General features: G+C 39.7%; 1 protein-coding gene across 1 annotated transcript in view; it reads right to left on the minus strand.

Moving 5' to 3' along the window:
• The window catches only part of LOC124171823 (ras-like GTP-binding protein Rho1), a 72,692-nt gene extending 68,393 nt beyond the window's left edge, over nucleotides 1–4,299 (minus strand). Inside the window, exon 1 of the mRNA XM_046551164.1 lies at nucleotides 4,073–4,299. Within this exon, the coding sequence (XP_046407120.1) occupies nucleotides 4,073–4,151 (79 nt within the window). The 5' untranslated portion in view covers nucleotides 4,152–4,299. The remainder of the gene's footprint in view (nucleotides 1–4,072) is intronic.
• Between the last annotated feature and the right edge of the window lie 7,985 nt (nucleotides 4,300–12,284).

The following is a 12,284-nucleotide window of genomic DNA, read 5'->3' on the forward strand; positions in this document are numbered from 1 at the left end:
TTTTTCACCTGGCCAAGTTTGCCATGGCCAACATAAGCTACCCCGTTGGCGGAGCATTGGAATGACGCCCATGGACAATTTGACCAATCGAAAAACCCAAATACATTTGATTCAGTTAGTTCGACTGAAAAGCTAGCCTTTTGATTCCATATATTGTTCTGCACCCGGAAGCCTTTAATTATTTTCTCCCCAATAATATAAACTTTGAAATACCAGAGTAAAAAATCAAAATCCTGATTCTAAAGAGAAAAAGAGCAGAGAACTGTGAATATTTTAGGACCATAAGCCTGAGAACACATGCGTCGAAGATCATCTGCAGAAGAATAGAAGGAAGACCAGAATAATTACTGGATGAGGAGCAATTTGGATTCAGGAAAAGCATAGGCACCAGAGAAGAAATATTGGCCCTTAGGCTGCTCATAGTGAAGAGAATGGATAAGAGCAAGCCCGCGTTCGTTGCGTTAGTGAACTTATTGTTAGAGAAGGCGTTTGGCAACGAGGAGTGAAACTCATTGATATTGAAATAAATTGGAGCAGGAGAACCATCCAGTTTATACGAAAACCAAGTAGCAATGATAAAATCAGGACCCAGCTTTGAAGAAGCAAGAATTAGGAAAGGAGCGAGGCTATGCATTGTAAACCTTATTTTTCAGCATTTTCACGGAGAAAACTACTAAGGAAATCACAGAAAAGGCGACAGGAGTTAATATCCACGGAAAAATTAGCATTCTGCGATTTGCCGATAACGTAGTTGTCATATCGAAGTCAGAGAAGGATTTGAAGAAGATTCAGGTAAGTATGGGTTGTATTATGGATAGATGTCGGTTGAAAATAAGCTCTAAGAAGACAAAGGTATAAGTACACTGTAGAAGAAAAGAATTTATGGCTAACATTACATTATTTATACAAAAACTGGAAGAGATATATAAATTCTGTTATTTGCTAAGCAGGATAAGTAGCGATGAGAGAAGCAAGAAAGAAACTATCAGCAGAATATTCCACGCGAAGAGTGAATTCCTCCAAAACGAAGATCTACTTACAGATGGAGGCTTTCTAGATGTGGTGCTGCATAAGAACATTCAGGATCAAATGGTTCGACTGAGCAAGTAATGAGGAAGTTCTAAGCAGAGTAGGAGGGAAGAGAAGCCTCATGGAAACCTTCATGGGAAGACGAAACATCCTAATGGGCCATAACTTAAGACATGATGGCCTGATGAAGACAATCGTCGATGCATGAGTTGATGGCAAGGATGGAAAAGGAAGACAGCGAATAAAGTATAACGAGCAGTCAAAGAAGGATGTGAAAGAGAAGAACTACACATGCGCGAAAGATAAGCTGTCATAACAATTGAGGGGAGAGCTGCGTCAATCTTACGATTGTTGATCAGTGATGATAAATACGAATATGAAAATTTCCATGTAGTTCACTCATTGTAGATGGAGCTCAACGCTTTTAAGCCACAAGCGTGTGAACTTCACACATAGAGATAAGGCAGACAGTTCCTATCCGCGAGTAAGCTCACATAACAAGGAGTTTTGTTCGGAGACGTTCAAAGGTTTCACACACATTTAACCCGGAACCCCTCGATCAGCAACCCGATCCTAAACCAACTGGGTCACCACGCTCCCCTGAAGTAGTTCACGGCATTTTTTTTCTCTATTTTACTACCTCAGTGGAAAAGTATTAGCTGCGATTGGTCCCTTATTTTTAAATGAAAAATCTACAAAACATGAATAGATGAAATAGACTATAGTCAACCATTCTTTTGTAGTATTGTCGATGATGCTGATTAGTAAAAAATCTCGAAATATCCTTAGTTACTTTCGAAAATGAGGCTTTTGATTATGAACGAAGTAATACAAACTGTTTACATTTGATTATTGTGGGTCAGAATTTGCAGCTATTACGTAATATCTGAAATTTTAGGCTCGAAATTACGTATGTTGGAAAAGTGGTGTAAAACGTTATTTTTATCTAATTATCTTAAATTCCACCAAAAAATTGGATAATGTCTCGTAATGAATGCACAAATCCATCCTTATCCTTAATATCATGAAAATTTTGAGTGCACCACAGACAAGTTTTAGTAACAAAATAGGAACTGGCGATGATCTGCAGGGACACTTTTGACTGAGGTAGTGAGTGGGTATGTCCTCAGCTGACGTCTCTGCCAAAATAACCAAGCATCGATGGTGCAGTTGTTCTCCGGTAACGCATGGCAGTACCCATAACTAAGTTTGCAGTTAACTTATGGAATACATTCATACCCTACTGCATTCATTCCAAGTTTATCAAACTCCTTCTAAAAACTGTTCCTAGAAAATATAACATGACTTTACCAAGACGGAATGTTATCATCGCCCTAGAATAGTCAGCGTGAGAAACCGATTAGTAAGATCACCAGGCTCCTATTTCTGTATCATTCGTCACATTTTTTGCGCACATGGAATATATTCAGTGATTAGTTTACTGTCTATTTGCCATGTAATTTGAAAAAGTAATGGAAAATTAACTGCATATGCTCATTCATTACGATGGCTTTCTATTGACCACCCGTTGTCTCGTTTGATGAACGCTTTTATGCAATAAAAGACGTTGACTCGAATATCATTACGCAATAAAAAATAAGATCAAGTCAATAACATGGGGTATTACAGTGTGATAGTAAAATAATGTGGGGATTGGCGATGAAAAATTAGGTTTACTGAAGTTAACTAAGAGCTTCGAGGTCTTCTCGGAGCCTCACGAAAAATTTTTATTCTATACATTTAAAATATTGTCAAATATACCTCGATATTCCACAACCAATTTTTATAATTCAATAAGACCGAGGGATGTTATGGGTAGAGCGATTAGCCACTGCTCTGAGGGGCTTGGGTTTTAATCCTGGTTGAAGCCATTGGACACTCCCAACAAAAATCCTAGAAGTAAAAGGTTGGGTCTCTACCCAATATGGCTCTCTCCCCAAACTGTCACTTTCACACGCCTATGGCTCCAACATAGGGTGAGCTCCACCCTCACCTAGTCAAGCCAACCTTCGGGCTGAAAAATTGAGTGATTGAGTAACATTATGATTGATGCCGACTGACTAAGACCCTGCAGCCTGCTCTGAAGGAGCTATTTTTTTTAGATCGCTAAGTATGCATCGACTATTTTAAGTATATAACAATAAGCACAAAGAAGACAAAGGTATTAGTACGCGATAGAGGAAAAGAAGTTAAGACTAACATTAAAATAGGTCTACTAAAACTGGAAAACTGGAAAATGAGGATGAATCCTGTTATCTGCTAAGAGTGTAACTAGCGGTGGGAGAATCAGCGGAATAGCCCACACGAAGAGAGAATTCTACTAAAACAAACAAAAAAATTGATTTAGGAGTCGCATTAGATTAAAAAATAAATATTCACACAAAATAATTGATCGTAATATCCGTCAGAAAAGCATCTACGTCTAACTTCATCGCATAGTTTCACATTCCCTCACTCCGGATGTCGCGTGAGTATATTATTCACAGATGAATTTTAAACTAGTTTGATACCCTTTGTTAATACAAAATAATTTAGGTATTTTGGAAATACGGCAGTTACCTTCTATAGTTAGGAATTATGAAGAGAGAAAGTAACATGGCAATTCGATGCATGACACAGACTACTCATACGGTGAAGTATTTACTTCAAAACTCCGGAATTCAAAGCTACATAAGTAGAGAAACCCTATAATCGTGGAGCCAGATTCAGTTGGTCGTAAGCTATTTGCAGATGAAGCTAAAAATAGCTGCTGGTTTCACCACTTTCTCCTCTACAATTGCGTACATTTATGTTGGAATATCCTGTGTAACTGATGACAGGATGCGTTTCACGTCATGTCAGCACATACTCCTAATTTTTCAACGAGACAGTTCTTCACAAAAACTTTCCACTCATTTCCTCAGTTTCATTCCTTACATTCTTTCTGGAGGACTCACACACTTCGCTCATCCTTCCAGCAACATACCATTTGCAGACCCGAGAAAGGCAAGTGGACAATGTTGGAAGCAGTAATTTGGAGATAAACAGGAATCACCGATTATACCTGATCTCTCACCGCGTAAGCAGCACATCTGCGGCACCGTGGGGATAGGGATCCTGATATGTATTTCCCTCACCGCCATCTTGGATGATGCTTCCGGTGTCCTCGCCCCGTGGCACTGAATCTTGGGAGAAGGTCGCGACCCGCGTGTCTTCGGGATGGTGGCGTCAAACGCACGGCCGTTTCTGTGCGCTGCGTGATGCGTCGCGGGGTAAGTCGCGTCCGTACAGCGCGATCGAAGTCGGAGCGTTTGCCTCTCAAGTCTGTGGACGCGTCACGCCTCGCTAATAGGGATCACGGAGGGAGGGCGTCCTAAGCGGGGAGATGGGCCGTGAGGGGCGCAAAACGGATTACGGGAAAAGGCGACACATACTCGCCGTGCGCGTTCCATTCCGATTGGAGGACTGTCCGTGTCGTCTCGAGTTTGTTACTCCCAAGTCATTCAGCTAACTACGGTTTTTAGACAGGCTGGCTTCGTGCCTCACTTTTAACACGGGAACCGCTGCAGGGATCAAAACGATCCCTTTTCATTTTTAGTTAATTTTAAAAATTATTTGTTAAAAGTACGGGTTGGATTTCTTATTTAAAAAAAAGGATTCCCTATTTTATTGTCATATGAAATTTTATCCTCATATGGGAAAAATGAGCCCTTTTATCTTCCTATTCTTCACACTTGCTAAGGGTAGACTTTTTCTAACTTTCGTGGTAATAGTTTCCTCATTTCAGATGAAATTTAATCGTCAATGGTCAAAATGACCCCTTCTAATTTCCACTCTATTATTTCACACTTGTTTCTTAAAACGATAGGTTTACTTTATTTGATTTCTTGTAAAAAGTTTCATCTTTCTTTATTGCACGCAATGTTATCCTCATTTGGTCAAAATTACCCCTCTAAGTTTCCTCTTAATTTTTTCCACAAATCTTTGTTTAAAAAACGGGGTGATTTTTTTTTAAATTTTCATGACAAGGCTTTCTCTTTTTCTTGAGATATGAAATGCTATACCTCATTGGTTTAACCGAAACCTTTTCAATATTCACCTTATAATGCCACACTTGTTCGTTAAAACTACTCAATAAATTTTTCTAATTTTCATGAAAAGTGCTGATCCTCTTTTTCTTCTCATATGAAATGTTTACTGCATAGGTTTTGTGCGATGGTCTACTTTTCGCGGCGAAAGGGAGTAATCTGTTTTCCAAATGGACTACTCTTAAAATCAACGAAAAAAGTTGTGAAAAAATATCATAAACACTGTTTAATACGGAGTGCCAACCTCAAAATGTGGAGAAAAATAAGACAACTTCAGCCCTTCAGTTCAAATCTAACAATTCATAGAAACAGAAAAAACAGCAAGGAACATTGGAGGAGCCAAAAAATTGTAAAAGAGTGGAAAAATTAGGAGGGGTTAAATGTATCTCCGCCCAGTGGCGTAGCCAGGAATTTCGTTCGGGGGGGGGGGGGGGGGGGGGGTGTCCGAAATCAGAGGTGAAATTTTTTGAAAAAACAGGGTACTAATTAGAGGGTTTTAAACTAATTTTAATGCTTTTCATAATCGAAAAAACTTCATTTGTTAAAAAAATATTTTTTAAATTCATCATTTTTTCTATATTTTGTCATCTTTTATGGGAAAAAATAATTGTGTTTTCATATTTCGGGGGGGTCCAGACCCTCCCCTTTGCTACGCCACTGCCTCCGCCCCATGCAACGGGATGCGAAAAAGTTCGCGATTGTATTGTTATAGATGGCATCAGGATTGTCCTGTCATATACTTACATAGGGGTTTACAACTGAGTAACTGCCTCTATAGTAGCCGACGTTTCAGAGGGCTACTAGCTCTTCGTCATCAGGGCTGATGTTATCATATATTTCTGAATATCGCTCCTGTACATGAAATTACTATCCCAGGTTTGAGAGATCACCACGGAAAGCGACTGGCCCGTAATTATGACGGCCGACAGGTTCGAAGAATGTGTGTAGAAATTGCATTCAGAAGATACGAAGAGAATTAAAGGATTTGGGAAATCAGAGGCTACACAAGAATGATCAGATATACATTAGGGTAGGCCGAAAAAAGGTTTTTTTCCTGATCAAATTTGCCCTGCGCGGGAAAGTAGCGAAATGATATAAGGATCTCGCACACAAATGTTTTTTCAAATCGGATGATATTAACCACTGCCGCCCATGCTCTAAAGTTTAAAATTTTGCGAAAAATCAGGCTGATTTCCGAATCAAACAGCTATGAAGACGAATTTTATGAAAATATGGGGTAATGGATAATATTAAAGAGTGTATACATGTTTATAGTTTATAAAAATGAAATTCGAAGTTTATTTGACAAAACCCGACTCATCCGCGAGGCCATAGAAATAAAGAAAAACAAGAACAACTACAATAGAGATACCGGATTAAGAATCAGCAATACTTGGAACCCAGTCATCCGCAGCATTTCGTTATCTTCCCCCTCCAGTCCTAACTCCTCACACCCTCCGCCCACCCCTCCCACCTGAAATATAAAAAAAGGCAGCAAAAAACCAATCCCAACATTATTCCCTTGAAAAAGTAACCAGCAGTCGGTCGCGAAACGTCGGTGCAATCTCCACTACGACTCGCGGCATATTTGACAAAATCTATGGTTCAAACAGTGTCTATGAATTAACAACAAAATTAGAGTATAGAAGAATGTATATTATACATGTCGTTCAACAAATATTCCCGGAGTCCCTTACGAACTCTCACAGCTTGAGTCAGGGGCGAGTCAGCAATAGGATCGACTTTACCTCACGTGAAGTTGCATATAGCCGTAGGATAAACTGCATCCCGTTGATCCTGTCGTTTACGTAGGTATTTCAGATGTGTACAACGACAGGGGCGCAGGTAAGAATTAAGGCTAGAGGAGGGGGGGGTTTAGGCGCAACTAATACTTACGTGTGTGGGGGTATCGTATACCCGCCAGGGTAAGCAAGAGTTACGGGGACCCTCCTCCAGAAAAATTTTAAGAATAATGGTTCAAAATGGCGAGTTTTACGGCTTTCTGAGGGATATTTGATTAATCCTAACACTATTCTATTAGTAATACTGATCCAAAATAAGTAAAATGGATTAAACTTAAAAATTTCTCTGAGCACTGAAAGGGGGGGGTTATCCCCCAAACCCCCCCCTCGCTGCACCACTGTACAACAAGGCAGTTATGTCCCAGCTAATGAGGTGGTGTACAGAGATAGTAAAACATATTTTAGGGGTTACATCAGCCGCCAGGTGATATTCCAAAATATTAAATTGTTGAAGGAGGTGTTGTTGCGAAAATCATATTCTTAAAACTTTATCACTTTGATTTCTATTAAAAATATTCCTGGAGGTAATGGGTAAAATATAGGTAAGGCCACTCACAGTTGGGATTTTTGGCGAAAGCAGCGCCATGGTAATTGTTTTGGGTGGAATGTAAGATTTGGGGGTATTTTAAAATTGCGTTTATACTTCGAAAGTGAGATGAGTTTAGCTACAGCTTCCGTTTTAATTAGTGATTGACTATAAAAAGCAATTTTTAATATTATTTTAACTGAAACTTGCAAGATCAAACACTTGGAGCCGATTTTAAAATTTACCCTCCAGTTTCGCCTATTTGGAAATATTTTTCATGAAACTTGATGGAAAAAAGAAATTTTTTATGCCATGCTATGCCCAAATAGTTTAAAATATTTCCCCTTGCTGTGAATCAATCGTTTCTCTTCTTGATATCATATATCCATTCCATTTCCCATTCAAGTTTCAACCCTAAGTTGGTTTTTCTAGTCTAAGGGCAGAGCTCATCCCAGAATAAGCCAAAGGTGTATGAATAATGCACAATTAGGGTAAAGAGGAACCTCATATCAACTTATAGTATTATACCTTGATATGTGGTATATCTACAGTATATCCATTGACGTAGTGTTTCCATTTTGCTCGGATACGTGAGGGTAAAGCTCACCTCTTACTAAGCCATCGGCATGTGGATTTTGCACACCCAGGATAGGGGAGATGTTTAATTTCCCTAGGTCGCCTCTCTTTCTTATATATGTGCATTTAAGGGCTTCATTTCCACTTGAACTGGTGCCTTTCCATCAGCAGGTAAATGCTCTACCCACTACGCCATCACACTCCCCTTTCCCAACATAATTATCACCATCATTGCAGCATACCTATATTATGCAGAGTTAATAGTGGTGGAATTCACACCAATTGCTATGGGAAAAAATAACTCTTGTACCTTGAATAATGTAACCACTGCCCTTTGGCTTTCCAGACCACTGCAATACACTACCCAAAATCCTTTTTCTTGCCAGTAAATTCTTTTCTCCCACGACAACTCCTATTACTAAATATATTTTGCCTTCAATGCCTATAAAGTGTGGCTATTTCCTTCACCAAAGAGGGGGAATTCCCCTTTGAATAAAATACAAAAATTCAAGTGATGGATTGGAATTTTTCCATATTGAAATAAGTAATAGCAATTTTCCATGATTATTGCTATCATGCCTTGTATTTTTAATAGTTTACTCTCTCTATATATTGGAACACATACATAACAGCAATAATGGTGGCAAATTGCAAGTATGTACTTATTTCAAAGAATGGTCTTTGCAAAGAGTAAGGGGCGAATTTTGTACAGGGGCATTAACCCTTTTGTGCCGGATGTCGGCTAGAGCCAACGGACATTTTCATGTGCAGGACACCTAACGTCGGATATAGCTGTCATGGGTTTTTCAATGCAAACGACCAGGCGTCGGCTCTGGCCGACGAGAGGGAAGGGAAGTGACCGCTGAGGTAGCAATTGTCGGATGCATGCAGGCCCAGCCTGAGACCCAGCTTGGCAAGTCCTTAGGGCCACTCTTCAGCAATTAATTCCGACCCATCCACTCATTTACGATCATCCTCACCGCAGGAATCTGTTGCGAAGTGTTTACCTATATTGTCAATAGTTTTTTCAATGATATATTTTGTTGCATGCTACAATTTTTTTATACTTTGCAATGAATTCTTCGTTTTTTTCTGTGCGTGAGCAATTTTTAAACGAAATTTTATCGTTGAAAATATGTAATGGGCTTCCGAACCTATATCTTTATTACCGTGCATTTACCAACTTTGTTGTTATCAACGTTAGAAACCTGTTCAAAATTCCACGATTCTAAAAAAAATGCTACATAACTATTTTTAGTATATATTGTATTCTTAGTATTATTTGAAGAGTATATGTATTATTGAAAATCAAATACAATGTTTCATTGAAAAATACACAGGCAATGCAATGAGTTGACTGTGGATTTGTGCTATGATAGGGTTAGAGGGCCTAGTTCAGTGGCTGGGGTAAGGGATGTCCGCCCCATTGAGCTGGGTCCAAAATCTGAGTGATGAGAATACCAGGGTAACTCCATCCCAGAAAAGAGATCCATACAGAGAGGTTTAAAATATTCTCATGCTACTCTTAGCACGGAAAACGTTTTCCAAACATAGGTTCCAGCAGGAAAGGTTTAAATACCACGAACCTATGGGATATAAAATCAGTTCTTATAACTCTCAACGTTATCAAAAATTTTCATATTTATTAGCCCAATAGTTTTTGTAGCCTTAAATGTCTAAAATTTTGCCATTTCATCTTTTGTTAAGAAAAAAACAATGAAATTTTAGGCTCCAAAATGCATCAAAAATTGGTATTTTTAAAACTTTTACAAGAGACAACAGCCATCTCTCCCAGCTATTAATACTCCCTGGACCCAGATCATGACCTCTCCCCAAATTTGATTTTGAATCCAACCCCGGTCCATGCCGGGTTTGAATTGTAGACAAGATAAATAATGTTTTAATTTAAAAAATTACATACATGTCTAACTTGTGATGGCAGCCGGCCAACATTGCCAACTTTGGTGACGTTGGGGTAAAGTCCTCGCCTGCCAAGAAAGAAGTTGCAGGTTCAAGTCCCACCTATGTGGGTTGCCCCTATCCAGGCCATAGTTGTTGTGTAATTGTTAAATGTGTTGAACACCCTTATGTAAAATGGCACATACGAGGGTAAACTCAATACTAAGGTCTCCAATTTTTTTGTCATCGGATGTGACATTTATTCATATTGTGGGATACATACATCATAAGAAAGGCTATGGCTACAGCTATTTTTTGATGTTGGAACCCTGGTGCTCAATAACTTTTCTCATCCACACGATTTAATTTTGAGTCCTGTCATCAAACCAGCTTCCGTCTACATAGGTGTTGACCTCCTCTAGCACCTCGTCATCCGTCGCAAATTCATCCCTCGTAGTTGTTTCTTCAGGGCGAGCAGCATGTGGAAATCACTGGGTGATAGAGTCTAAAAAAATCATCTCCTTCCTCTTCAAAACAGCACTCAACTTATTCCGCTCATTCTACATGTTGCCTGTGGTGATCTTCATTGAGCTGTTTGGGCGCCCACCTGACAGTGGACAATTTGCACAGCTGGAAAGGAACTTGTGGCACCACTTACAAACATTTTTAACATCCCTCCATTTTTTAACATGAACTTTAACCAATTGGTGATAAATGTCGTTAGGTGCCACCTTTTTCCTGGTCAAAAATCATATGACAGACCGGATATCACACCTGGTTGGGGAAGTGGGGGTACATAGCTCCATGGAGACGGCTACTATGCCAACTATGAGCGGTCGACAATGCTTCACGGAATTTAAGGGTGGTAATGGAGGAACCAAGGAACATGGTGGTGATGGTGGATCGGGCTTAGCACTTCATGCGGCGACTCAACAACTTAGGAGACTTTACTTTTAAGTTTACCTTTGTATGTGCTGTATTCATTGGTATAGGAATAAATGAAAGAATAAAAATAAAGAACTCCTTTGGCTGACGATTAAAAACATAATGTAATTTTAATTTCCTCCACCACAGGCATTACAATCAGGGCCAGATTTACCGTAAGGCAAAATAGGCACATGCCTAGGGGCATCGCAGTCCAAGGGGCGCCTCCAGTTAGGCAACCGGCCATGATCTGTACTGGAGGTACATTGAAGTGCACCCCCATCAGCAGGCTTATTATGTGGGTTCCATCTGCCTGCAGGTGCCCTCTTTGCTAGGGCTTTAAATGTGCTAAGTTAGGATTATCACAGAACTTGAGGGAAAATTTTGAAGTAGTTCTCGTTGTGCTTGAGGCAGGCCCCGTTATGCCTTCATTCATGTTTTTAATCTGCACTTTAATTTCTCTAGAAGATATTGTAGGAAGACAGTGGCACAGTGAGGGGGGGGGGGGGTTTGGGCGGGTAAAACCCCTCCCAGAGCTTAGAGAAATTTTTAAGTTTAACCCATTTTACTTAATTAGATTAATATTACTTATAGAAGAATGTAAGGATTATACAAATATTACTCAGAAGGCCGTAGAACTCACCATTTTGAACCATTTATCTTAAGAATTTTCTGGGGGAGGGCCCTGCACCTCCAGCTTCCCCTGGCGGGTATTCCATACCCCCTTACTCCCCAGTATTAGTTGTGCTTAAAACCCCCTAGCCTTAATTCCTAGCTGCACCCCTGGCCTGCAGTATTCCCTGTCCTCCAACTAATGCTGAAAAAGGTGTGGGTGTCAAGGGATTACAACCCTCCTCAGAAATGTTTGGGGGAAAACTATATCCCCTGATTAGTGTTAGGGGCACAGCTAGGAATTGAGGTTAGGGGTTTTTTAGGCGTAACTAATACTGGGAGGTCTGGAGGGTATGGAATACCTGCTAGGATAAGCAGGGGGTGCGCGGGCCGTTGCTCACATGTTTAAAAGTTGTAAGATAATTGGTTCAAAATGGAGAGTTTTACAGGTCTCGGAGGGATATTTTATTAATCTTTTAACTAATCTGTAAGTAATATCAATCCAATTAAGTGAAATGGATTAAACTTAAATATTTCTCTGAGCTTTGGGGAGGGGTTTTATCCCCCAAAACCCCCTCCTCACTGCACCACTGATATATGTATCCACTTCAAATGAAACACGCCTGAAAAAATTTCCCCATTCTTTTCCCACCTTGAGGCCTTTAATGAGTAAGAGTGCTCAAGGGAATGCATCCACTCCTGCTCCACTAGTCTTTCTTGGGTACTTATTACTCATCTAGAAGAGCAAAAAATCAAAAGCATTAGAATTAGCTAATACTAATGCTTCTAATTCCTGTATTTTTCACGGCATATAAAGTATATCCTAGTCAATATTCAACTGAATCTCAA

Source organism: Ischnura elegans, chromosome X, assembly GCF_921293095.1.
Source record: "Ischnura elegans chromosome X, ioIscEleg1.1, whole genome shotgun sequence".
In the NCBI taxonomy this organism is placed as follows: Eukaryota; Metazoa; Arthropoda; class Insecta; order Odonata; family Coenagrionidae; genus Ischnura; species Ischnura elegans.